Source organism: Sciurus vulgaris, assembly GCF_902686455.1.
Source record: "Sciurus vulgaris genome assembly, chromosome: 3".
Classification (NCBI taxonomy): Eukaryota; Metazoa; Chordata; class Mammalia; order Rodentia; family Sciuridae; genus Sciurus; species Sciurus vulgaris.
In genome coordinates, this window is record NC_136463.1 from 63,526,490 (window position 1) to 63,554,109 (window position 27,620).

The following is a 27,620-nucleotide window of genomic DNA, read 5'->3' on the forward strand; positions in this document are numbered from 1 at the left end:
AACAGAACCAGGCTATAAGTAGGAATTGTGTCTTCATATTAAGCAGCATATCTCAAAATAGGAAGAAGAACAAAGTAACAAAAGTTAAGGAGAAATAAAAAGTTAAGGAGAAAACTCTTTTATTGCAAAGTATACATTGAAACTAGGGGCATCCTTCATGTAATGTATAATCTGCCATCCCTCTGGGGTTTACTACTAGGGTTCTAGAATGTTGAAGTGGAGCATTAAGTGCCCCTGGGGTCCAGAATTTTGCCTATGAAGAGAAGGGCTCCTGTGTCGGTGTCCCTCAGTACAAAGATGAAAGGTTGGTTAAGGTGATATTCCAGGGGGAAGGTGAGGTGGGCAGGCTGGAGGTCCGGACTGGGGGTGGTTCCTGCCCCATCCTCATTCCACTCAAAACCAGCCTTGTGTTCCACTTGAGTTAGTTTGATAGGTTTGCCTGTGATCTTGCTGAAGTCTGGTGACTCAAACAAGGATTGCAGCTCTGCAGAAATAGAGATCCCCATGAAAACCACACTGTATCCAACACCCCAGAGAATAAATCCTGAATCCTATATCCTGATTCTCAAAAAGGCAAGCAAGCTGAAGTGGAGCCTTGCTTTTGATCTTCTGTGAATTATGTAGACCTCTGAGCTGGCTGAGGGGTAAGTGCTCCACCCCTGAGCACACAGCACATGACAGATTAGAAACCAGGTCAAACAGACCTGTCTGGAGGGGCAGTGTTCTGAGCTTCTGTTACAGGACCTGTGAGGGGGCTGAGGAAGGCAGTTCAGTCTTCCCCTCCAGCACTAGTAAAATGGAGGACATGTTCAGGGCCTTCCAAAAAGGCCACAGAGCCCTGGAGTTCTACTTAGCAAGGTGGCAAGTAGACTGCACACCACCCCACCCACCTAGAGGGAAGGGGCGTGGTAAACATACTCATCTCCTGTATGGACTTGGTAACTTCGCCTTCATAACTCAGCTTCAGCTTGGGAATGCTCAGGACTGCTTGGATAGTCTTCAGTTCTCGGTCTATGTCATGAATGAACTCAGAAGTGAGGCTCTCTTCTATCATGGTCAAGTTCTGGGTCGCTTTTAGGGGCAAGAAGAAGATGATACTCATGCTTCCAGACAAGGGCAGCTGGGCAATCTGAAACAACCGAGAGGAAGCATAAGGCTTAGCCCTTTACAGCCTAAGAGCTTAAGAATGGACATACACCAAGAGCTGTCTTCCTCTTTCTCCTGGTGGGGCTCAAACCTTATGTGTCCCCAGACCCTGATGTATATAACAGCTGTCACCTAGGTTATTGTTTTCTGACAGCAAGTCATCTCTGAATATTCCTTCAGAAAGTAGGTTTTGAGGCTGGGGATGTGGCTCAGTGCTAGAGTGCTTTCCTAGTGTGTGCATGAGGCCCTGGGTTTGATCCCCAGTACTGCAAAGAGAAAAAGGAAAGAGAAAACCAGCAGAACACACCTGTAATCCCATTCACTCAGGAGGCTAAGTAAGGAAGGAGAATCTCAAGTTCAAGGCCAACCTGGGTAATTTAGCAAGACTTTTCTCAAAAAATAAAAAGGGCTTGGGGTCTATCCCAAGTACCACCAAAAAAAAAAAAAAACGATAGACTGTTATCTTCTCAGCCTAATACCAACTTAAGTTTTCTGAAAGAATTTTCTGGCATAGTTCTAAAGAGCCAGAATTGAATTTCAGGTCTCTGTTTTTTTCCCAAAATCCACTTGCCAACATTTATCTGTTGATTGATCATGTGCTATGTGCAGAGAATTGGACTAGAAATGGGAGTCATGGACACAGTGATACAGAAGCAGCAGTACAAAGGAGTTTTTGACCAGAGGTTGTTAACCTAAGGCCCACAGAAAAAAATGGTATCAGGGTCCCAAGAACCCTCCAAAATGGCATTTATCCTCTAAAGTCTCAGGCACTTTTGTCCCAAAGAGATCCATAGCCCAAAAAGGATTAAGAACTACTGACAGGAGCCTGGAGTTGTGGCTTAGTGGTAGAGAGCTTGCCTGGCATGTGTGAGGCCCTGAGTTTGATACTCAGCACCGCATATATATAAATAAAAATAAAAGATCCATTGACACCTAAAAAATTTTTTAAAAAAGAACTACTGACAGAGGGCTGGGGTTGTAGCTCAGTGGTGGAGCACATACCCAGCACATGTGAGGCACTGGGTTCAATCCTCAGAACCATATAAAAATAAATAAATAAAAGAAAGGTATTATACCCATCTACATACAACTAAAAAAAATTGTTTTAAATAAAACATAAATAAAAAGAACTGACAGAATTACAATGAAGTTAAGTACACATGAAAGCCTTAGAAAGCCGGCAATGTGGAGTTTCTGGCAGTGTTTCAAAGTTTGGTTCTTAATTCTAAACACAAAAGTTCTCAAGAAAAGATATCAACATAGCTGGTAGAGAGTCCCAGGGAGTTCAGTGCTCAGTACCCCCCAAAAAGGAAAAGACATCAATATTTGAGTGCCAAACCTTGAGGATCCATTTTTCATTACCTTAATCCTTATAACAAATCCTAAAAGGATTAGTTTTGACAACTACCTTTCACTCGGTTTTGAGAAGAAAGGTTTAGAGATGTGTTTTGTCTTTTGTTGTTGTTATTAGGGATTTAGCCCAGGGGTACTTTACCACTGAACCCCATCCCCAGCCCTTTTTATTTTTTATTTTCAGACAGGGTCTCACTAAGTTGCTGAGACAGGCCTCCAAGTTGTGATCCTCCTATCTCAGCCTTCTGAGTTGGTGGGATACAGGCATGTGCCACCACACCTGACTTCAGAGATGTTATTCACTTGCTCAAAGCCATGCAGCTGGCCAAATTCAGGTAGCTGTAGAATCTTAAAAGATTCTATTTACACCATTCTGCCTCTCTGAGACCTCTCCCACCACCATCCACTGACCTCACCCCTACAGACCTTGCAGTTGAGATCAGAATCCAAGCCATAGCGTAAAATGGCCTTGGAATCTGACATCATGGGGACTCTCACGGTCCTTTCCTCATCCAAGTGGAAATCCTGCAGGGAAGTCTTTCTGGTGTCAAACTTTGTTACCCATTGCCCTGAAATGAAATGAACAGAGTATCTTGAGCCCCAGTTATCAGACAGGCCATGTGATCACCCTGTATCTCCAAAGCCCATTGTTGAAAATTCCGTAGTTAAATCTTAAGTCCTCAGTGGTTCTGTACTGATACCTGGGGGAATAGCTGCTCCATGCTGGCATGTATTGTTTGGACCCCAGTATTTCCAGGACCCTCTGCAAGTAAATAGGTTCATAAAACTCAGATGCAAATAAGGTGTTTTTGTTGATTGGACATCTGGATTACCAAGCTCCTTTGGTTTAATGTGGCTTTGAATATATTGGGTCTGTGACTACTATTCTTTCACTCCCTAGAAATCAAGGCTTGAAATAGGAAGCCATCAAACTTTTCTCTAGGAATTTAGGGGTTCACTCTTACTGCTACCTGATAAATGGCCACAAAGCATTTTATGGGGGAGACTGCCCAAGCCACTCCCTACAAGGCCTTATCTGAATAGCACTAGCCTCAGAACGAGTCCTACAGGACAGTCTCTGGGTAGGTACATCACCATTGCCTAGAAAATTTTTGGTAGATAACTAACAATAGTTTACTGAGCACCTGTTGTGTTCCAGTTATAGTACTAGGGTTGCTGAGAAGGCATACAAAGTGTCTGTGAAGTCGGTGTGTGACCTTCAATTTAAAGATGAGAAATAGACCCAGAAAGGTTCTGAAACTTGTCCAGGGTCATGCGGCTCATAAAGGCAGGGCCAGGATTTAAACCTGATCTGACTCAAAAGCCAAAAATCTAACCCAGTGCCCAGCATCAATCAGGCTTATACACTTTGTAGACACCAAATACTTGGGAGATGACAAGTAGATATGCTATAGGCATATACAGTTATCACATCCTCCTCTATCATTGTCCGTGGGTTTGTGTTGGGCAAGGTCTTTGACTTCACCTCTTTCTCAGCCCCCTCCAACCCCTGCCATCCACCCTTGGACTAAGAGAAATGGAGAAACCCTCACCCTTGAAGTAAGCCACGCCGAGAAGGAGAATGCTGATTTCACTGGGCACTTCCCTTGTGGACCTGGCAATCTTCCCTTTCATCTGGGCCTGTACCCAGTTGTTAATCTCCTGAAGGTCCACACGAGGGTTGCCAGTCAAGATTCTGGGCCTGGTCCCATAGGACTTTTCCAGGGGTGCTACAAAGCTGGATTTTATCCGCAGCTCTGAAAAGAGGTGGAGCAGAGGTTAGTGTATAAGAGCTGAGCCAGCACCCTCTCTCTGAGAGCATGCTAGGCTTAGGTTCTGGTTTCCCACTCAGCGGGCTCTGCTTCCTGCTCGGCATCCTCCCATGACTCAACAGGACCTCTGCCAGCTTCCCCAGGCACTGGACAGGTACCAGCAATTTTCACCTACTGCTGTTCTTTCACCTGTTACTGCCTTCTCCAGACCCTCCCACTGTCTCTACTTCCTCTTTCTGATCCTCTTTGGGCTCATAGAACCCTTCCTACCCACCAGTGCCAGGCCTGGCCTGAGCACACTTGGTCTACTGTTTAAAAGAAATCCCTGGCGTAGAGCACAGAGCCCTATGCTCTCAGGCTGGAAAGGCAACTTACTCTTCTCAAAGACAATCCGGGAAGCACTCTTGAGGTTCTTCTGGGGGGCAGTGACGGTGGCAAGGAGTTCCTTATAGGTGCTGTGGATGTCAGGGTTGCTGATCAAGTCATAGTAAAGAGCACGGTGAATGGTGGATTCAGTTCGCTGTTCCGCTCCTGCCAGAGAGACAAGGACAAGAGCCTTGATAACTGCCTTCCAGCTTAATCAGGCATTTGCCAGGACAGGGAAACTATACCTCTATTCTTTTTTGCGTACTGAGAGCCTATATAGGCCAATGCTGCAGACACTCTAAGCAGGCAAGGAATTTGAGGGCAATGGAGGCAAAAGTGACTGCATGCTTAGAGATTTTCTTAGGGGCACCAGCCTAGAGAGAGGTAAAGGTGGGGGTGAGGCAAAGTCCCCGTACTTCTCCCATCACCAAACCAAACACTTTTTTTTTTTTTTTGTAATGGTTGGGATTATTTTGTGGTGACCTATTTATCATTACCCCCTATGAACTCAGCCGTGACCCCACTGAGGGTGAACCAGTCAGATTCCCAGAAACTGAGCAAATGGCTGACACTTCATCCAGCTTGTTTAAGGAAGGGATGAATGAGTGTTAAAGTTGCTGTGTCCGTAAGTGATGGGAATTGGGGGCGTGGCAGCCGTCAAGCTCAAGACAGGGTCACCTTCCCAGTACCCCTTCACCCATCCTGGAGCCACACACACACACACACACACACACACACACACACAGTGGGGGACTCCCCCCAGTCCACCTGGGGCCTTCTGCAGCTGCATACTCACCCAGTGAAAGGGCAGAGAGAGCGGTGGCCACGCTGAGCGGGGAGAGCAGCACGTTGGCAGTGGGACTCGCGCTGGATCTCAGACGATACAGATCATAGCCAAAGTTGGAGACAGCTGCTGCCAGCTTGTTCACAGGCACTTTGAAGAAGGGGTCCTCCTCCTCCACTGGTGCCCCTGTGCTGTCGGGATCCAAGGAACCCTGGTGGGTGACAGGAAGTCCTGGATTAGAGGACAAAGACCAGTGGAGATGCACAGGGAATGATGTCTCCTGTGGTTTTGGGTGGGGTTTTTGTTCTGACCCCTGGGGCCTGTCCTTCCTAATTTTGGTATGTTTAGTCTTAAGATTGGAATAAACAACTAATTAGAACAAATTAAAAAATAAATAATAAAAACAAAGAAAGAAAGATTGGAATGAGTTTGCTCCCTGGTTAAGCATGAGCTGTCTGCTGGGGAGAATCTGCCCAGAAGAGAAACTGACTGGCCAAGTTTAAACACTTGTGACGTGTGAGTTGCAAGCCTGACACACTCTTTAAAAAATGGCACTAGGGCATGGTGGCACACAGCTCTAACCCCAACCACTCGGAGGTTAAGCCAGGAGGATTCTAAATTTGAAGCCATCCTGGAAAACTTAATGAGACCCTGTCTCAGAATAAAAAATGAAAAGGGCTGGGGCTGTAGCTTGGTGGGAGAGGGCTTGCCTAGCATGTGCAAAGCCCTGGATTTGATTCCCCACCTCCAAAATAGGCAAGGAACTACCCTCCCCACTCCCCAAGGAACCCTACACTCAGGCCACACCAGGCTCCCATCTGCTCACCCTTGCTGACTGCTCCCAAGTCTCTGCATGTCTTTCATGATCAGATGTCTTTTCATCCATCACAGATGTCCCCTAACCACCCCTATCTGAAGGGCACTTTTAGTTTTCTGATCTTTTTGTAGCACCTGCTACCACTTACTTATTAGCTACCTACCATTGCACCAAGCTCTCTGCCAGTTCTTTTTTCTTCTTTTTCCCCCCTTCTTTTGGTACTGCTGGGGATGGAACCCAGGGCCTCACACATGCTAGGCAAGTGCTCTGTCACTGAGCTACACCTGGAACTAGGTCTGCTAGTTTTTTCTAACTTATTTCAATTCATACTTGTTGATATATTTATCTGATACTCCAAAAAACTAATATCTCAAAAGAATTGAGTTCCTTGAAAGCGAGAATTGCTTCTTTTATGTTTCTACCCATCCCCAGCAACTTCAGAGTAAGTATTCAGTAGGTAAGAAATAAATGAAAGGCCACAATGGCCCTGAAAGGAAACAGAGACTGAGGTAAGAGTGACTCGTCTAAATCACCAAGCCAGAATTCAAACTCAGAATCCATGACAAAGTCCAGGCTCCTGCTGATGGTTCCTAGCTGCCCTGTTCCTTGTGTGGCATGGCCACCCTAACACACACTGTTACAGCAGAGGCTTTTCTCCAAGTGTCTGTATCTGCCTCTGCAATCCTACTGTGCTCTCTGACCAGGAGAGAGGTCCATCCGTGTTCATTCATCCTTTGCTGTGTCCTGGTCAGCATCAGAGCAAACACTCAAGAACATCACCCACTCAGTGAGCCCCACAAGAAGTACAAGTAAATGAGGAAGGGTCGTTAGCTAAGGGCACCCTGGGTTTTTGTCCCACTCTATCCCCTGAAAGATGAGGTAAGGCATTTTCTCTCTGTTTTGTTGCTGGAGAAACCAATGCTCTTGAGGAATAAAGGCCAGAGCCTGGCTTGGAACCCAAGTGCCAGTTCTCTGTCCTGTCTCCCATGCTGCCTGTCAAGGAGGGGCTGGGATGACTGATGCCTCCACCTGCCCTCCCATCCCCACTGACCTCCGAGCTGCCAGCGACATTCTGGCAGCTGATGTGCCCAAGCAGGGCTCCCATCCAGAGCAGTAGCACAAGAACCTGCATCCTGGACCTGCAAGAGATACAAGAGGAACAAGCCACTCCCCTGCCCCACCACCCTGCCCCGTCACACCACCATGGCAGGGGACAGAGGATGAGCAGGGTAAATACCTTCCCAGCCTGGAAGTGGACCTTCAGCCTGAGGACCACTCCCTCCCGATTCTGTACCTGTCTCTCCAACCACAGTCCACCAGGAGCTGTGTTCTCATCCCATGCTCTCTGTTAGGGGACCCACCTTAAACCTAAAGCTCCAGAGCATCTAAGACCCAGCAGTGGGCTCCTCTGCGTGGAGTATGGTCTAGCCCAAATGCAAACTCAGGCTTTTCCCTGGAGGAACCCAGCCAGCTCATTTGATAGAATTTGAACACTTTTTCCCAAAGCAATGGGGGCAGAACCCAAGGTCTCTGTAGAGTCACCAAATACCAAGAATGGAAGCATCTGGTCCAGCCCTCACAAGTTCTCAAACTCTTCTTGAATTCCCCTGGCCTGAAACCTGTGGCCTCCTAAGGGTGCTCATTCCTCTCTCCTCTCCATTTCAAGAGCTCTCCCCTCATGGTTAGCAGGCAGGGTCTAGGTTCAAATCTTGATTCTGGAACTTAATTGCTTCTAAAAAGATAATTTTTTCCTTGTAAAATGTAAATAAGTTGGGCACAGTGACACACACTTGTAATCCCAGCTATTTAGGAGGCTGAGACAGGAGGACTGTAAATTCGGGCTGCCTGGGCAGTTTAGTAAGACCCTGTCTCAAAAATATAAAATAAAAGGGCTGAGGATGTGGCTCAGTGGTATAACACTTGCCTAGCAAGGCCCTGACTTCAATCCTTGGTATCATAATAAATAAGTTATGAGAATTAAAAATTAGACCATGTCATAGCAGCACTTAGTGGGTAGGCACCCACAGCTGAACATGGATCTTCAACCAGAATCCTATGGTTTCATGGCTCCCCTGTAAACCCATGTCCTCCTCCCCCTTCCAGCTCAAGATTAGCTCTTAAACTCCTTCTTTCCTTTAGGTTAAAGCATCCAACTTCTTGGTAAGATCACCCACATTTTTTTTCACCTCCCCCAGCAGTAGCCCCTCTGTCCAGCCTCTGGTCTGGCACCTGGACCACAAGGGAAAATTCAAATCTGGGTCTAGGGCTCTCAATCCTCCTATATTCACCTCATCTTTGCAGTCCCCTGGAGTCAGGATCTAGGGATGGGAGGGGATGAAGGCAGCTGAGGGAAGGGTTGCAGATACAATCTTTAAGAGACCTTTTTATTTATTTATTTACTATTTATTGGCATTGGGGATTGAACCCCCAGCAGGGGATGCTTTATCACTGGGCTATATCCCTGGTCCTTTTTATTTTTTATTTTGAGAAAGGGTCCTGCTAAATTGCTGAGGCTGGGCTCAAACTTGCAATCCTCCTGCCTCAACCTCCCTACTTGCCAGAATTATAGGCATGTGGCACCATACCCAACTCCAAGAGGCCTTCTAGCTACAAAGTCAGACAGAGCCTCAGTAGCCAGGACCTCTGGATGCTCTGTGTTCTCCCTCCATCCATCCTGCAACATATACACATACCCCGAGGGTCTCCTGGACTCTTATATTCATCCTTTTACACACACACACCACCAACTTTTCTGTCTTCCCAAAGCAAATTGGATCAGAAAAGTTAGAGTGCAGTGTGTGATTGTTGGCTAAAGTCCTTAAAATTAAATCTGATAATCCACTGGACAATACTGTAATACATGAGAGGCAACAAAAGAAACAATCTCTGAGTTTGCTCAGCTTAAGGCAGGACTGCTGGCAGGAACCAACCCAGGCTTTCTAAGTCCTCCTTTCAGACTGATCTGAGTGAGACTTCCAGAGAGCCCTGTGTTCTCAGCCAGCTGCTCTTCCACTTGGCTGCCCTGCTGCTCCAGGAGGAACCGTCCATTGAGACTACAGGAAAAACTTTCAGTGGCGCAAGATAGAGACTTCAACGCCATCCATCCAGCTTGCGATTGCTCTCCACCCAGCCAACCCGCCCAGGGCTGTCAGGAGACTGAAAATTCAGTGAGATGCATGGGAGGCAAGACTAGAGGAAAAGCTGTCTGCTCGGGTTCCTCTTGCAGCAGTAGGGAATTGAGAGAAAAGGGAGGAGACAGAGTCATCCTGGCAGAGTATTTAAGGAAGCAATTCAGATGCACTTGAAAGTAGGACCTTCTTGAGTCCCTTTAGAGGGACTACCAGTCCCAGATCAGTGACTGATCATTGTCACCAAATGCGTAGACTGAGGATGGAAGATGAAGTGAGGGAATCTGTCGGGAAGGCACAAGGTCCAAAGCCAGCCCCAGAGCTAGATGCAGGGATAGGCAGTGTAAGAGGCATGTCTTTGAATCCTTCACCTCAAGTCATAGGGATAAAGGAAGTGGAGAGTTTAAAGCCACCTAAAGGGGACTGAGAGGGCAGAAATTAAGGGTCTGCAAAGGGTGCCCCTCAGAACACATGGAAAGTCCTGTAAAAGATGACTGTTGTGTGGGCTGGGGCAGACAAACATTGGCTGGCCAGGGGCACAGAGACAATGATGCCATCCTGGCCAAAGGGCAGTACTGGAGTCAGACTCCTGGCCCACAGGTGGGGGAGGGCTGGGAAGGAGGTGAATATGGTCCCTGCTGGCCAAGGTCAGCCTTCCTTTCTTCCACGAATCAAGAGGCACAGGAACTGGGATGTTGTGATCTTGACTCCAAGCTGGGAGGATAAATTTAAGCCAATACATGTGTTTCAGATTAAACCCAGTTGTGAGACAAACATCATTGCTCCTCCTCCTTCTCCTCCACCTCCCTCCCAGAACCACACAGCCTTTAAGCCACATGGCCATAGTGCAAGGAAGGGCACCTCCCTCTCCCCTGGCTCTGGGAACAAATTTCTAGGGGTCGGCTCTGGCCCACCCATGGTGACACTACCAACACCCAGGCAATGTTTCTATTGAAATCTTAGAACCTGAATGAGTCAGGTCAAGTTGCCCCAGAGTGTCACCTACCATCACCCCAGAAGGACCAGCCCTGGGGTCCCACCCCAGTCTACTCCCCTAGGGACTGAAGGCCTGGTAGACAGGCCTGGGCCAAACAGAGGTGGGGTTTCGGGAAGCCTGCAGCTTTTCTTTGGCTCAGGCCACTCCCGCCTGTGGCTTGCCCCAGGGAATGTAAAGGATGTGCTAGGGCAGCCAAGCCCCAAAACCCTTGCACTGGCTGAGCTAAACAGTGGTCATTGTTTGCAAAAGGCCATGACCTCATGTGTCTCCCAGTTTTTGTTCACAGATCATGTGGCCTAAGAGAATGGTGGGGACAGAAGAGAAGGACCCTGCTGTACTCCAGCCCTCAGGCAGGGCTCGGCAGAACAGCTGCTTGGTGGCATTGGAAAACTGCCTTTGAAATCAGCACCAGTTAGTTTTGAAGAAGCAGCAGAGAGCTGAGTGGAAGCCAGGCTGGGCGGCAGGAGGGTCACCTTCCCCAGTGCCCCTGGCAGAGATAGCGCCCTGAGAGCCTCCTTCCCTTTTGGGTGCTGCTCCGACCTGACCCAGAGCTTCCCCTTCACACACCCTCATTCCATTGTCTCCACTCACTCCATTCATAAGTCCTTCCAGTGTCTTCTACTGCTTGTGGAGGACTGGGGGTCACTGGCTCCTGGTCTTCTGCCCTCCTACTCCCTCTGCCCTCTCTCATCCACTCGGTCTGGTACCCCAGTTTCAGGGCATACTGCCTCCCCACCTCCTTCTCCTTGCACCCCTCTTTTTTGCTCCCTGGGGTACCCCTGCTTCTTCCAGTCCTCCAATTCCAGGGGGACCTCTCCCAACCTCCCTGACACCCAGACCCACAGACCAGACAGGAGCTGCTTTACCTGTGCTTCTCGGCAGCTCCACTCCCAGCCCAGGAACCTCTCAGCCTGCACACCGAGGGGCTCCAGCAAGCAGCCTTTCAACCCAGCGTCCAGCAGGCTTCAGATTACAGCTACTCCTTTCTTAAAGCGACCTGCACTCAATTTGGATTCTGTGATTGCATCATTGTTTGGTGTTAACTTTAACCCACTGCTGCTCCTTCCACCCACGAGCCCCAAGATCCACATGTTCACATACTCTTCTCCACCAGATCTTCCTTTGCACAGAGGTCCTGGTCTTTGTTGTTGCTTCTGGGACTCCAGGCAAAATGGTCAACCCCAGAGGGAAACTTGGCCAGCCTGGGGTGGAGGACTGGACTGAGCATAAGGATTTTGTAGGAGGGGTGGCAAGAGAGCAGGTAGGATAGAGAAAACATTGGCCCAGCATGGGGATTCAGAGTTGTTCCTAGTCATTGACTCTCGTACTAACTGGGATCTGGGGCAAGATGAGACTCATGGCTCTTCCCTCTCCTTGACTGAAAAACAGATAAAAATGGAAATTTTTCAGCTCTGAAATTCTATGGTTTCTGAAGTTCAGAAAGGGAAATGGGGCAAGTATCTGACCAGAGGAAGAAATGAGATATATTAGACACATCAGTACCAAGAGGAGGACTACAGTAGAGGCTGCCTGGAAAGGAGAACATTTGTGCCCAGCTCGTTGTGGTATGTATGTATGTATGTATGTACGTATGTATGTATTTGGTACCAGGGATTGAATGTAGGAACACTCAACAACTGAGTCACATCCCCAGTCCTTTAATTTTTTTATTTTGAGACAAGATCTCACTAAGTTGCTGAGGCTGGCTCTGAGCTTGAGATCCTCCTGCCTCAGCCTCCAGGAATTTCGGGTATGCATCGCCATGCCCAGTTCTCACCCATGGTATTTAGGAGCTTGCGTGGTAGTTGTGAAACTAATTACAAGTAATTAGATTATAGGTTGAGTATCCCTTATTTAAACTGTTTAAAACCCAAAGTATTTCTGGATTTCAAATTTTTTCAGATTTTGGAATATTTCTGCTTACATAATGAGAGATCTTGGGGATGGGACTCAAGCCTATACACAAAATTCGTTCTTGTTTCATATACACCTTATACACATAGCCTGGAGGTATTTTATGTCATATTTTTAATAATTTTGTGCATGGAACAAAGTATGTGTACATTGAATCATCAGTCTTTTCATCAGGTCAGCACTCAAAGAATTTTGAATTTTGGAGCATTTTAGATTTCAGATTTTCTGATTAGGAATGCTCAACCTATGTAACAAAATATTTTCTAAGCAGGTATGACTCTTGGATGATAAAATCCGATAGTTATTCAGAGAAGGAGATATCAAAGAAGGAAAAGGGAGTGCTCTGGGATATTAAGCTCATAAAATAGAAGACTGCTGGATACAATAGTGAGCACTTATAATCCCAGCACTAAGGAGGCCAAGGCAGGATTGGAAGGTTGAGGTTAGCCTGGGCAACTTAGAGAACCTGTCTCAAAATACAAAATAAAAGGGGCAGGGATGAAAAGTGAGAAAAGTACCCTGGATTCAATCCCCAGTACCAAAAAGAGGGGAATCACTGAACTCTGAGTGTAACTCAGTAGCAGAACACCCCTGGGTTCCAAACGAGAGAGAGAGGAAAAAAACAAAATAAAACAAAACAAAACTTGAGGGAGCCTATGAGTATTCTCATATGAAGATCTAGGGAGCAGAACTAGGTTCCTGAGTGAAACTTTCCAGTGGGCAAGGTTCAGCTTTATAGAAAGAAGTGTGCCAACGGTCAGAGATCAGTCTCTTTCAACCAAAATTTGTAGAGCACCTCTATGCAAGTCATCATGCTGGAGACTCAAGGAGGAGTACTGTAGATGAATGAGACTCAGTGCCCACCCTCCAGAAACTCACGGGACAGTGAAAAAAGATTGTTTCCACATAAGGTGGCCCATTCTACAACAGCCATGTCTGAAGCTGCACCATCCACTACAGTTACCACTAGCCACCCGTGCCTTGCTTTAGTGTAAAGTGAATGTGAAATTTCAGATAATTTATATGAAAAAGGAATAATACCTATATTGGACTAAATAAAATATATTATTAAAATTTTTTGTGTGGTTCTGGGGCTTGAACCCAGGGTCTCATATATACTACACAAGTGCTGTGCCACTATATCCCTGGCCTATTTACTTTTTTCTTTTTCTTCTTTCTTTTTTTTTTTTTTTGATACGGGGCACCTTACTACTGAACTATATCCATAATCTTTTTTTTTTTTAAATTATTTTTTATTTCGAGATAGAGTCTTGGTAAATTGCTGAGACCGGCTTCAAACTTATGATCCTCTTATCTCAGCCTCCCCAGTCACTGAGGTTTCAGGTGTGCCCCACTGCGCCCGTATCTATTTACCTAATTTTGAACAGGTATTCTGTTCACATGATTTAAAACCCAAAGGCAGTAAAAGATATACAGGTCTGGGTGCAGTGGCACACACCTGTAATCCCAGCAACTCTGAGGTTGAGGCAGGAAAATCTCAAAGTCAAGGCCAGCCTCAGCAATTTAACAAGGCCCTGTATCAAAATGAAAATTAAAAAGAGCTGGGGAGGGTGGAGCTCAATAGTAGAGCATCCCTGGTTTCAATCCCCAGGACCACAAAAACAAACAAACAAATATAATAAAAACCACAGAAAATTCTATTTCACACTCATTAGATTGGCAAAACTTAAACATCTGACAATGCCAAGTATTAGTGGAGATGTGGACAACTAGGATCTCTTATGTCCACCAGTATGTTTCTTTGTTTTTCAGTACTGGGGATTGATTGAAGCCAGGGGCACTCAACCATTGAGTGACATTACCAGCCTTTCTTTTATTTTTTTAATTTTTAAAAATATGTATTCATTTATTTTTAATATTTTTTAGTTATAGATGTACACAATATCTTTATTTACTTATTTATTTTTATACGTGCTGAGGATTGAACCCAGTGCCTCACACATTCAAGGCAAGCGCTCTGCCACTGAGCCACAACCCCAGCCCTATTTATTTGTTTATTTTGATACTGGGGATTGAACCCAGGGGCATTTAACCACTAAGACACATCCCCAAACCTTTTTTTGTTTTTTATTTTGAGACAAGGTCTTGATAAGTTGCTTAGGGCCTTCCTAAGTTGCTGAGGCTAGCCTTGAACTTGCAGTCCTCCGGCCTCAGCCTCCCCAGTTTCTGGGATTACAGGTGTGTGCCATTGTACCTCGCACCAAAATATTTTTTAATTAAAAATATTTATGCCTCTTTATGCCACATCCTCTGAAGTCACAACCCATTTCTCAATCTCCCTTACAGCCATACTGGAAAGAGTTATTTACTCATATATCTACACATTCTCAGTTCCCATTTCCAAACACCTTGCTTCTGTGCCCACTATCCTTTGAAACTGCTATTGCCACCTTCCTGGATGATCTGGTGTTCAGCACCAAGTGGTCACCTCTGTCCTTGACAGCAGGCAGCAGAGTGGACTGTTCTCCCTCCTTGAAAACCATACTCCATACGCCTTCATTCTTTTCCATCTCGCACACCTCATCTTTTCTGTCTCTTCTGCTGGCTTGATCCTGGGACCCTTCTTCCTCTCTATTAGCATCACCTCCCCTTCAGTAACTACCTGTGTTTCCATACTTTGTTGGGGTGTTAGGGATCTAACCCAGGACCTTGCACGTGCTAAGCATGAGCTATACCCAGCCCCTATTCCATGACTTCACATGCTCCCAGGTGCATAATTCTATTTCTGATCAAAATATCCAATTGCCTACTTGACCCAGCAATTCCACTCCTACCATGTCCACAAGGACACTGGGTAGGTAGGATGAACATATAAATGATCATTTAAACAGGAACACCAATAGGTGCAGTGATATATGTCTGAAATCCCAGGGGTTTGGAAGGCTGAGGCAGGAGGATCACTAGTTCAAAGCCAGTCTCAGCAACAGCGAGACCCTAAGCAACTCAGTGAGACCCTATCTCTAAATAAAATACAAAATATGATTGGGGATGTGGGGATGTTGAGTGCCCCTGAGTTCCATCCCCAGTAACCCCAGCAAAAAAAAAAAAATGAGAAGGGATACCTCTAAAAGCAAAAGGGGGTACTAACTAATTATGGTAGAACCACAGGCATAACCCAAACTTTTTCAAGCCAACTGGGATGGGCAGTCGGTCACCCTGTGTTCGTATGGTATTTCCATCATAACTTGTTCAAAATGGAACCTTGTAATCGTCCCTCACTCTACTTTCTGTCTCAGTACAAGGGACTATTACCCATTTCCTTGAAACAAAACAACCACATGCTGGGAATGTAGCGCAGTGATAGCATGCGTAAGGCCTACGTTCCATCCCCAGGACCACAAAACAAACAAGCAAACAAACAAAAGACCTAGGAATTTAATGAGGAGCCCCACATCCTTGAGTCTTCCTTCTCTTCCTTCTCTCATCTCCCAAACAATCTGTCCACAAATCATCCTTCTTCTTCTTTTCTTCAGTACTGGGGATAGAACCGAGGGCAATTTACCAGTGAGCTATATCTCCAACCCTTTTTCATTTATTTTTTTGAGACAAAGTCTCCCAGAGTTCCCCGGGCTGGTCTCAAATTTGTGATCCTCCTGCCTCAAGCCTCCCAATTAGCTGGGATTACAGGCATGCACCACCGTGCCTGGCTCTATCCACAAATTCTATAGCATCAATCTGAAAAATTCGCCTGGATTCTGACTGCTTCCCTCATTTCCACAGCCGGCACCTTGGGCCAACCTACCTTCATCTCTTGCCTGTCAACCAGTCTTCCTGCTCCTTTGTCCTGTTCCAGTCTGTTCTCCACACGGCACTCAAGGGAGCCTTCCAGAACTTAACTCAGATCATGGCACCTCACAATTAAAAGGCCTTCCACAGTGACAGAGTCATTGCCATCCTTGAAAACAGATCTCACAACCATGAGGTTTCGCTAAAGAATCCAGACAGACATGAGAGCACAGACTGTGTGAGTCCTTTATCTAAAGCCTGAAAACAGGAAAAACCTCGCTGTCACCAGAGGCAGGAATGTGAAGTCTGTTTCTTGCTTTGGGGTGCTGGTTGCACAAGAGTATTTGGTTCATGAAAATATTAATTAGGGTCTGGGAATGTACCTCAGTGGTAGAATACTTGCCCAGCCTGTGCAAGGCCCTGGGTTTGGTCCCCAGCACTGCAGGAAAAAAATTCATTACGCTGATTTACAGCTATAACTGTATACTTTGCATATTATATTTAAACTAAAAAATTTAAAGCGAAACACTCTTGCATAGCTTCCCTTTGTACTTGAGATAAAACCCAGACCCCTGGCTCTGGCCTGCAAGGACCCACGTGATCTGGCTCCAACCAACTCTGGTTCATCTTTCCATTGCTTCTCTGGCCCCTCGCACTCTGATCACACTAGTCTTCCTTCTGTCTCTCCAATAATCCAAATCCTTTTGTGTTCCAGGGCCTTTGTCCTTGCTTGTCACCTCATCCTGAACACTAAAAAGTGGTCAGGTTCTTATATCTATCCATCTTGCCAGTCAGATGTCACCTTGGAAAGAACTTCCCTAGTTACACAGTATCACAAAACCATATGAGTTTTCTTTCTTTCTTTCTTTCTTTTTTTTTTTTTTTTTTTTTGGCACCAGGGATCAAACCCAGGGGTGCTTTACAACTGAGCCACATCCCCAGCCCTTTTTTTATATTTTATTTAGAGGCAGGGTCTCACTGAGTTGTTCAGGGCCTCACTAAATTGCTGAGGCTGGCTTTAAACTTGGCAATCCTGCCTCAGCCTCCAGAGCCACTGGGATTACAGGCATGTGCCTCCACAATGCCATGTGAGTTTTCTTTATAGCAGTTCTCATTCTGTTTAATGGATCTTTTCTTTTTCTTCTTCCTGAGACAGGGTCTCACTAAGTTGCTGAGGCTAGCCTTGAACTTTTGATCCTCCTACCTCAGCCTCCCAAGTGACTGGGATTACAGGAATGTGCAACCAACTTGTTTACTGGATCTTGTTTTTGTTTTGTTTTGCTTATTCTCCCAGAAGGAAGGCAACAAGGAACGGCCCCACAGTCCAATGTGCCACTGTGCCTTGTGTTCATTCCAGGCTTCATCACTGAACTTTATCTTGAATTTTTATTTACTATGTAGATCACCCCACCACCAAACTTGGGCAGGGTAATAAAGATCTTGTCTCCTTTTTTATTGCTGCATTCGAAGAGACTGGTGCGCTGCTGGGCACACGGGAGATGCTCAATAAGGAGTTGTAGGGCGAAGGATACCATTAAGACAGCAGACCAGCATCAGGGAAACTCAGGCAATGTCAGTGACCCTGGGCAGTGACGACTAGGCCCTGACCTGGGCACTAGTAGCTGAAATGGAGAGGAGGAGAGCACTAAGACTAGAGGTAAAACTGAATTTGGTTGCCTTGGGTGAGTTAACCTTCCAGTGACTTCTTATCCTCTCTCAAGACAAAAGCCAGTTTTCACCATGGCCCTGGAGCCCTAGTGATCCATCCCAGCAACTCTCTGGCTCCTTCCTCCTCCTCACTCCTTGCCAGACCCACCATCTCCAGCTGATCTCCGACCCCTGGCCATGCCATGAGGCAGGGGCCCTCTGCACTTGCTATTCCTCTGCCAGGCAGCCCCCAGCCAAGAATTCTGTGGCGACTTTCCTCACCTTCTTTAAGCCCCAGCTCCAATGTCCCATTCTTGGGGAGTCCTTCCCTCCCGGCCCTGTCCCCTGTCCTATTCACTTGTCACCATTTTTCTCCTGGAAGCAACATATCATGCACTTCTCTCGTTTATCCATACTGCTAGCTCATGAGCATGGAGAAGCCAGGTCTCTCTGACCTCAAGGCACTTATTTTTTTGTGGTGCTAGGGATTGAACCCAGGGCCTTGTACTTCCAAGGCGAGCACTCTACCAACTGAGCTATCTCCCCAGGCCAAGGCACTTGTTCTTAACCACTGCACATTAGGACCCAAGTGGCTGCTGCCACATGGACACCCTGCACTCACAAAGGCCCAGCAGGGAGGCGTGGCCACGCCCACAGACCTTAGCACTCCCCGCCCACTTGGACACCCAGGCGGCCCCCAGCTCCTGGGCTCTCACAGAGGAAGTTGCAGCCCTGTGCCAAGGTACCCCCAGCTGTGTTCCCTAAATCCTCAGGCATGATGGTCTCCAGCTGTCAATTTGCCCCCGGCTGGCGGGCGCCGGCTCCTGGCAGAGGGGCTGATGTGTAATTAGAAGCCCCGCAAGCACCCTAATTGCCAGTTCTTCTTGCAAACCCAGAGGCTGGGGCTATTCTGAGCTGCCCTTGTTGCCGGCTGCCTGAAGCATGTAAAGAGGAAAAGGCCGAAAGCAGAGCCAGGCTGGCATGGAGGTGGCCCTGGAGAGGACTGGCGTGTGGCCCAAGACCAAACGTGGCACAGAGAGGTCTCACTGCAGTCTGCTCTGAAGCTGCCTCCCTGCCTCCCTCCACCCCCACTTGCTCCCGCCCATGCTCAGAACAGTGACATCCAACCAGCCTGGCCCATTCATTCTTTATTCAGGTGGCATAAAAATCACTACAAAAACTTTACAAAAGAGCCTTAGGGAGCTCATGGGACCCTTCCCTGCCTCAGCCCCTGAGCTACCGGGCAGAGAAGGAAGACAGGAGAGAGGAAGGGAAGGGAATCCTGGCAGTGTTGGCATCTCTAAGGATGAGGGTGTGCAGGTAGGAGATCATGGGTGGGACAGGACACCTGGGGTGGGCTGGAGGCTGGTAGGCCTTTAGCAGGTTACATCAGAGGTTATGTCAACTTCCACCTTCGGGGAAGGATACAAGGTCCCATGAGAGGCAGAGGTGGGACCTAGGGCGATGCTCTGCCTTCTGAGCCACCACCAGGGCCTCTCTTCTTCCTAGTCAGGATATTCTGAGACAAATCCAAAGACAGCCCCCGCACCTGTGCCTACACACAGGGTGGTGTCCCAGCTGATTTAGGGACTAAGCTAGCCTACTACTTCTTGACAAAACTGGATCCACCACTGCCCTACCACCCCAGCCCCAAAAAGGATACCCTCTGAGCCTCTTTGGAAGAAATAAAGAGGGATTCAGCCCACTGTTCCCTACTGCTGGCCTCCTGGCTCCACCCCACCCAACAGACTCCCCAGGAAGAGCTGGAAGAGAATGGCTCCTCCCCTCTCCCAGAATGCCCACCGGGTCCACCCCCATCCCACAAAACTGGTTAGAGTCACCCAGGTTGAGAGGCTGGTCCAGGTGGGACTCAGGATGCTGGTGACCAGGGCCCCTCACTTGGGGCTGTTGAACTGGGGGTAATCCTCCTCTGAGGGGGGCATGAGTTTCAAGTCAGGGCCAAAGGGCTTGCCTCTGTGGAGGAAGGCGTTCTGGTCCTGGAAGAAGTCCCTGTTGTCAGGGGAACCCTGCTGCTCCTGGAGCTCAGGCTTTGCACCAGGGTTGGGGTTCTTCACACTGCCCACAAAGAGGGGCAGGCCTGTGGTGTCCTCAAGGATGAAAAAGAGGAAGGGGCGGTTCACGCTGAAGGAGGAGAGGGACATGCGGGACATGGCTGTGCTGGTAGCGGCAGCTGCCTCCACGCCGGCCTCACTGAGCTCCAGTGTGGACTGATGCTGCACGCTGGACACCACCAGCATCTGGTCCGAGATCCCACGCAGGTCTGGAGACTGGAACAGCTCCTGCAGGCCTGCTCAGGGCAGCAGATAGCTGATTAGGACCACCCTCTCTCCCTGAGGCTGCCTGGGCCTATCTAGCACCCTGGCCAGGGAACACCTTGAACCCACAGATTGCTACTTAACTCCTGTTTAACATTCATGTCTTGCCTTAAACAGCACTTCCTCTAGGAAGTCTTCTCTGATCCCCAGCCCTAAAGTCTAGAGTGGGTACCTGCTCAGTTTCCCCCAGGTGAGCTGGACAGATGCCCTCTGTCTTTATCACTTAAGATGGACTATAAATACCTGAATTCTCAGGTGCCTACCCCATTAGACTGAGCACTCTGTATACAGTGGGCTGTCAGTGCCTAGCACAGTACCTGGAATATAGAAGTTGCTTAGCAAATGATGGATGGGAGATGCACCCCAGCTTCTCAAACCCCTTCCAGGAGAGCCAGCAAGGCTCACATGCTGCCCAGGCTCTCTACCTAAGGGTCTTTGCAGTGTTCTCTCTTAGGCAACACTGTAGTTCCTCACACCCTGGGTTGCCCCAGCTCACCTCAGGACAGAGGGTCTAAGGACTCATATCAAACCCTTCCCCAAGCCCCAGAAAAAGACAGGATTTAGAACCAGCTCTGACTCAGTCCTCTCCTTGCCCAGCTCCACACCAAGCCACCTTACCCAGCTGGCTGAGTATGGTCACCAAGTCCAGATGGTGTTTCAGATGCAGTTTAGGCAGCCGCACCTTGGTGGGCCTCTCCCGCAGCAAGGGCTGGTGCAGAGTGTCCCAGCTCAAGTTGGCCAGTATCTGGGACATGTTCCACTCAAAGTGGGTTGGCACCATGACCACAAAGCTCATGTTGTTCTTAAAAGGGAAATGAGCCACCTACAAAGAGGAAGGAGAGAACATGAGGACCAGAAAGCATCAAATCTACCTGGGATCTGGACCAGAATGTACTTTTTGAGACAGACTGGGGATCAAGTTCATCCTGATCAACATATGGCTTGAGTTCACTGAGCCTTCACTTCCTCATCTGTGAGGTGGAACACCACCACCTGACCCAGTGCAAGTTGACATGAGATGGAACAAGATAATACTTTTGAATATTCTAGCATTGTCTGCACTCATAGGCTGCACTGGATAAAAAAAAGAATATCTCACTGGGCGCAGTGGCCTATGACTAATTCCAGTGACTCGGGATGCTGAGGCAAGAGGATCACAAGTTCAAAGCCAGCCTCAACAATTTAGTGAGGTCCTAAGCACCTTAGTGAGAACCTGTCTCCAAAAAAGTATTTTAATTAAAAAAGGACTGGGGATGCTGTAGTTCAGTGGTAAAACACTCCTGGTATTAACCCCAGTACCAGAAGTAAATAATATCTCTCTTCTCATTCCAGCTAGCCATGCGAATGAGCTAAGAAACCACCTGTCTTTGCTTCTCACCTTCTCCATATGTATAATGGGGCAGGGTCACTGGTTTTCAAATCACCCTCACATTCTGTGCAGGTAGTACTGCAAAAGGTAGTACCTCCCCTCTCCCTCTCACTTCACCCAGTGATTTTGTCAGCTGTGTATATACGTTAAGTTTCAGGGTGGGAGCTCTTGCAGCTGGGACTCCCTGGGTTCGAGCACAGCACATGCCAGCAGGGAAAGGAGCACCAGGTCTGGTTTCATGGGCCCGAGAAAGAGGAAGGCTAAGGAGGATGGGGAAATGGAGACAAAGAAGGAAGGAAGAGTGGGCAGGACACAGCTTAGAGGGAAGTAGCAGGAAGAAGAGAGCCCATTGGGAAGGGAACTAGACCAGCCTTCTTTCAGGATGAGCTGGAGAGAAGCCATCCTAAGCAAGTGTTCAACCACTGTGCCCCACTTCGATCCTCCTATTGTTTTCTTTAAATTTATTTATTTTTAAATTTTGAGACAGAGTCTTGCTAAGTTGTTGAGGGCCTCACTAAATTTCCCAGGCTGACCTTGAATTTGTGATCCTCCTGACTCAGTCTCCCAAGTTGCTGGGATCAACAGGCCTAAACCACGGTTCCTGGCTTAGCTCCTCCTTTCTAAGCAGCACTGTGTGAAAGCTCAGGTGGAATCTCCCAGGCTTGGAGGTTACTAAGGTGCTGAGTGGCTACATGGCTGCTGGGATGGTCCCTGTGCTGCCCCACAATCTGCAAGTCCTTGGAATAAAACCACATCACCAAAGGTCATCTAGGTTTCAACTCAATGCCCCCTCTTCAAATAATTCTCCCTGACCACCATGTTACTACAGATCTCCCTCCTCAGCCCCTCCTCTTTCTTTCCCTTTTTCTTTCTTTCTTCCTTCCTTCCTTCCTTCCTTTCTTTCTTTCTTTTCTTTCTTTTTTCTCTCTCTCTCCCTCCCTCCCTCCCTCCCTCCTCCCTCCCTCCCTCTCTACCCCCCCCCCCCCCCCGCTTTATGGCACTTTACTCTAAAATGACCATGTGCCAAGTGCAGTGGCACATACCCACATAATCCCAGTGGCTCAGGAGCTGAGACAGGAGTATTGCAAGCTCAAAGCCACCCTCAGCAACTTAGGGAAGGCTTCAGCAACTCAGTAAGACCCTGTCTCTAAATAAAATATTAAAAATGGCTGGGGATATGACTCAGTGGTTGAGCACTCCTGGGTTTAATCTCTGTTACCAAAACAAAATGAAAATGAAAAAAAGTTTTTAAATATAAAAATTTAAAAAAATTGATGGTGTTGATTTATATTTGCTCATGTACTGTGTGTCTTCCCTTAAGAGGAGGACCCTGGTCTCCACTAAAACCCTACTGCCTAGAACAGTATCGCCCATAACAAATAACCAATATATTTTCATTGACTTAATAAACTTCAAAGATCCTGGAGCCTTGGTCCTCCTGGGTGGAGTCATAGTGCAAACTTTCACAGCCTCCTGCCTCAGGGTCAAGACTACAAGGAAAGTGGGGCATCCCCTTCACCCCTGTGGCTACTCTACAGCCTGCTTCCTCCCTTCCCTACCTCCCAATACCCAGGCCCAGCCTGCTGGGCCTCCAAGGGTGACCTGTATCTCAGGCTGCTCCAGCAAGAACCAGCGCAGGGGGTAGGCATGGGCTTGCATCATGTCCACTGGCACTGTAAATTGCTCATCCAGGTGGAAGGAGCCTCTCTGGGTGAGGCTTGGGTCAAACTTGCTCCTCCAGAAACCTGCAGCCAGGCAAAGGGCAGAGGCCATGTAGCCTAGAACCAGGCTCTTGCTTATCCTATCTAGAACCCAGTCAAGGGACAAGAAGTAGAGGCCAAGACCCCAGGGGATACTGTGCCAGTTGACAGTTAATTTGAGGTTCTTTGTCACATTTCTAAATCTGGGCTTCTGTTTCACCCCTCCCCTGCAATGCTCCCAGGAACCCTCCTGGGTCTTTCTGGTTCCCATTTTCTCCCAAGATATTTTATCTTCAACAATCTCATTCCAGGTCCTGAGTCCACTCCCCACCACACCCAGAGAGCCCCCTGCCTGATGACCCAGTCTGAGGAGGAAGAGGGACCCTCGGAAGAAAGCCCGTACGACACCACTCAACCTACAGGGCAAGGGGAGAGCTACCAGGGGAAGGGACTTGAGAAGAGGAGTGTACCCTGAAAGTAGATGGCATTGAGGAGAAGCAATACAGTATTTTCTGGAAGCTCTGAAAGGAAATTCTCAATTTTTCCCTCTGTGGCCTCGTTCACCCATTGGTTGATGTTTGTCAGGTCTTCCTCCTGCCTTCCCACCAGGTTCATGGGCTTTGCACCAAAGAGCTGTTCTGATTGCTCCAGGAAATTCTCTTTGATGGGAAATCCTAAACACAAAGGGCCACAGGCTATTCCCAGGGCTGGGGACTCCATAGCTACTAATGCCCCAACCGGCTACACGAGGCCAAGTCCATCTCCCTCACCCTCCTCCCATGCAGGAGACTACCTTTCTGCAGGTACATTCTGGCAGCCAATCGAAATGTCCCAGGGCCCAAGTTCTGACAGAGGTGGCTCAGCAGATGGGGGAGACAGGGTCCTGAGTCTGCATGCAGTACCTGTTGTAAGCTCTTCAGTGTTTGGTTCTGAGCACCTGGAGGGAACCATGTGGGCTAAGGCCCTGCTGGGGCCTTCTTTCCAGCCCCCATTTCCCATTCCAGCCCTCTCAGATACCCACATTGAGCATGCCCATGGGATAACATACTTTCCTCCTGTATCCACTGACTGACGGAACTCCCAAGGTCTACTTTCATCTCTGCTGTTCACAGGTTGGTGAGAACCTCACTCAAGTTACCTTCCATCTCTGGACCTCAGTTTCCCACAGTGAGATCCTCAAGTCCAGTGGGAGATAGCATAGCTATCAAACACTTACATAAAAATCACTAGAGGAACTTGTAAATAAGCACATTCTTAGACCCAGTCCCTGGGAATCTGATTCACAGAGACTGGTGAGGACCCAGGAATCTGCATTTTTACCAAATGTCCATGTGACCCTGATGAAGGAGCCATCCACTGATAACCTCTGGAGTAGTGAGTTCCTACTGGCCTCTCAATTCTGCTGGTCTGGATAAGTGCTGCCACAGTACCTAGTGCCAGGTGAGACAGAGCCAGGGCCACACTCAGGGGTGAGAGGATGAGGTTGGGGCTGGTGGACCTTTGGGCCACCAGGGAGAACAAGTCAGCGGTGAAAGACATTATGGCCTGAGCCAGCCTGCGAGTCTCCTCTGGGGTTGGGGCACTTTTGCAGTCTCCTGGGGACCTCTTCAGGGCAGTCAGGCCACCAGGCTCCTACAGGGACAGATCGGGGTCAGTGAGGTCAGAGGGGTCAGCCCCAGGTTCTACATTGAATGTCTCCTTCATAGACCCTGTGTCTGATTATAGAAAGGCCTTGTCCCAGACAAGTGGAGTGGGAACATCACATGATGATCCTTTCCACCCTACCCCTTCTGGCCTCTGAACTCCTGAGGTTCAGCTTCAGGGCCACCCTTCCCAGTTTCCTTGCCCCTTCTCCCTCTGGCCCCGCCCACTCTTTCCCAGCCCCACCTGGTTGTACCTGGTTGCCCAACTTGAGGAGGGCAAGCGGGGGCACCTTCTCCTGGGCCTGCCCGATAATTGACTGCAGAAAGGAGGAAGCAGATGGAGCGCGATCTTTCCCACAGGTCCCACACCCTGCCCAAGCCACAGACGAGACCCCTCAAGCCCTCCCTTCTCTCACATGCACCTCACTGCTCAGTACTTGCTGGTCCAAGGGCTCCATGGCACTCACAGGAGAGAACTGTTGGGAAAGGGGTGAGGAGAAGAAGGGAACCCCCTTGAGCCAAGCCCTCACTGGGCCCAAACCCCTTTAGCCCCACTGGTTTCCCCCATCAGCCACTTCTTCAACTTGATGGACCCAGCCTCACCCAGGCCTCAGCCCAACCTCACCACAGAGCAGGGGCCTTGCAGGCAAGACAAGCCGAGCACCAGGAGCCCTCGGAGCAGTGCCATGTTCCTGTGTTGGGGACAGGAAGACTCAGTTCCCACCTTAAGCTCCCACATCAGGTGGTGGAATCCTGCCCACACATACACTGACACCACTAAGCTACACACCAAAAGCACGTAAGCAATGGTTCTCAATCTGAAGGGTGGGATTTCCCTGACTTTTTTCCCCTTTGCAGTTTCTAGGTTTTCCCATTTCATTCCCTAAGGATATTTTGATTAACCGGGAGTTGTCAGAGTTCTCATTCTTCTAGGGCTTGCATTATTAATCAGACATGGGTTTGAATCTAGGCTCTGCCTCCTTTTTGGAGGACCTCAAGCACCTCTCTTACCCCTTTGGGCTTTGCCTTATCTTGGAAAATGGTGGCAAAAGTCCCTGCCTCCTCACATGTGGATTGTGAGGACCAAAATAAGACAGTCTTTAAAAACACTGAGTACAACGCCTGGCCCTCTGCGGATGGAAGCTGTCAGTCTAGCTCCAGGGCCACTACTGTGGGAAGCCTGTCCTGAGCCTCTACTACCCAACCTGCTATGTCTGTTTGGTCAGCCTTAACTTAGGCTGGTCAGGTCTTACCAACAGAGTGGGCAGGCCTGTGAAGCCCTGAGGCTCAGAAGGGGTGGTGGGATGGCCAGAGGACTGCCTCATTGACCCAGCAGCAGAGCCCAATGAATGACTGGTCCAGCCACCTTTGGACTTACGGAAATCATAAGCCTCGCCCCTTACTCTGCCCCAGGCCAGTTCAGGGAAATCAGGCCGATGGGTGGGAAAGGGCATGTCTTGGTTTAGGGGTGGATAAATCAGCCCTAGCCTTGACCTCTGAGATGTTCTCACATCCCCCATCATTACCCCTCCCCTATCTCAGAGACAATTCTTCTGGAGAATCCTTCTATCATCCCTGAGCACACCTCCCATCACACATAAGAGCCCTTGGCCACCTGATCTCCAACCTAGGCATTTGACTCTTCCTAGCAAGAAAAGGCCTTATTTTTCAAGTCCCAAAGGGACTCCTCTTAGAACTCCCACCTTAACTCCTCACTATCCCAGGAGTCTGCAAAACTATGGATTTCCTGAATAAATCCAGCCCTGATCCCTCAGCCAAGTGAGCAGCTCCCTACCTCCTCTCCTGCCCCAGGGGCAGGCTGAGCCACCCTCCATCCTACCTTGACAGGTTCCTTGCTGCCGCACACGATGTTCCTCTGGCCCAACTCGGGTGCTCCCCACGCTCTGGCGGGCTTCACCAGCCCAGCCAAGCCCTCCCCTCCCACTGAGACCTTTGCTCTTAGCCAACCCCTGTTCAGATAGCTTTCTCTTCTGGTAAATATTGACCTGAACATCCGGTTAAACATTGATACGAGTGCCAGAAGCCCCTTTTCTACAGGGGTATCTAGTCTTGAGACAACCACCCAAATCCTCTGTGGATTTGGATCCCCCCTGAGCCTGGAGAAAGGAGGTTCAGAAGGAGACAGTTTAGGATGCTAAGTCTTACCAGCAACACCAAGTCTGATACAGGACACACAGGGTTCTGGTGCTGTCAGACCTCCCAGTGGAGATTATCCCTGGTCAGTCCAGCTCAGAGAGGCTACATGTCCTGCCCAAGGACACAGAGCTGGGTCCAGAGTCACATCCAAATTCCCGCTTCTAATGTCCCCTCCTCCCACCAACAGCTGCTCCTCATCCCAAGGGGAGGGAAGAAGAGGCTACAGGAGCCTATGCAGAGAACCAGCCACAACCCTTACAAATCTCATATTCTGGCTGGCTGCCTTCAGACTGAGCCAGAAGTCAGGGTGTGGAGAGAAGAGAGATAGAGGGTTGCTGTCTCCACAGGTGTTCTTCCTCTTCAGGAGCAATACTTGCTTGCTCTTCCTAAGAATGAGGGTTTGGGAAACTGATTTAAAGCTGCACAAACCACAATACCTGTACCCTCTATCACCTGAAGAGCAATAACGATCAGGCTGCCTCCCTACCTTTCTGCCCTGTTCCTCATCTCCTCTTATTGTAGCCCTGGGAGCTGCTGGGTCTCAATTGTCCCCCACTCTGCCACCACCATTAAAATGTCTTAAGTTAGACTTGGTGGTGTGACTATAACACCAACTACCTGGGAGGCTCAGCCAGGAGGATTCCTTGAGGCAAGCTTGGACAGCAAAAGATAAGAGAGCTGGACACAGTGGTGCAAGCCTGTAATCCCAGTGGTTCAGGAGACTGAGACAGGAGGACTATGAGT

General features: G+C 48.5%; 2 protein-coding genes across 8 annotated transcripts; both read right to left on the minus strand.

Annotated features, from left to right (window-relative positions):
• Positions 1-102: 102 nt before the first annotated feature.
• SERPINF1 (serpin family F member 1) lies at positions 103-11,374 on the minus strand. Its single transcript, XM_079130910.1, has 8 exons — positions 11,230-11,374; positions 7,290-7,377; positions 5,434-5,632; positions 4,647-4,802; positions 4,053-4,256; positions 2,926-3,068; positions 919-1,129; positions 103-484 (listed from the first exon to the last, which is right to left on the minus strand). The coding sequence occupies exons 2-8, from the start codon at positions 7,368-7,370 to the stop codon at positions 225-227; spliced, it is 1,254 nt and encodes a 417-aa protein (XP_078987036.1). The 5' UTR covers positions 7,371-7,377; positions 11,230-11,374; the 3' UTR covers positions 103-224.
• Positions 11,375-18,806: 7,432 nt separating this feature from the next.
• SERPINF2 (serpin family F member 2) lies at positions 18,807-26,696 on the minus strand. 7 transcript variants are annotated; one of them, XM_079130888.1, is made up of 11 exons: positions 26,560-26,695; positions 25,345-25,411; positions 25,136-25,195; positions 24,974-25,036; positions 24,507-24,708; positions 23,870-24,013; positions 23,547-23,750; positions 22,979-23,121; positions 20,626-20,830; positions 19,644-19,979; positions 18,807-19,083 (listed from the first exon to the last, which is right to left on the minus strand). In XM_079130888.1, the coding sequence occupies exons 2-11, from the start codon at positions 25,405-25,407 to the stop codon at positions 19,073-19,075; spliced, it is 1,431 nt and encodes a 476-aa protein (XP_078987014.1). In that variant the 5' UTR covers positions 25,408-25,411; positions 26,560-26,695; the 3' UTR covers positions 18,807-19,072. The 7 variants fall into 7 exon arrangements, with proteins under 7 accessions (XP_078987014.1, XP_078987012.1, XP_078987010.1 ...); XM_079130886.1 differs by having other exon boundaries at positions 18,807-19,979; positions 25,142-25,195; positions 26,560-26,694; XM_079130884.1 differs by having other exon boundaries at positions 18,807-19,979; positions 26,560-26,694.
• Positions 26,697-27,620: the final 924 nt, after the last annotated feature.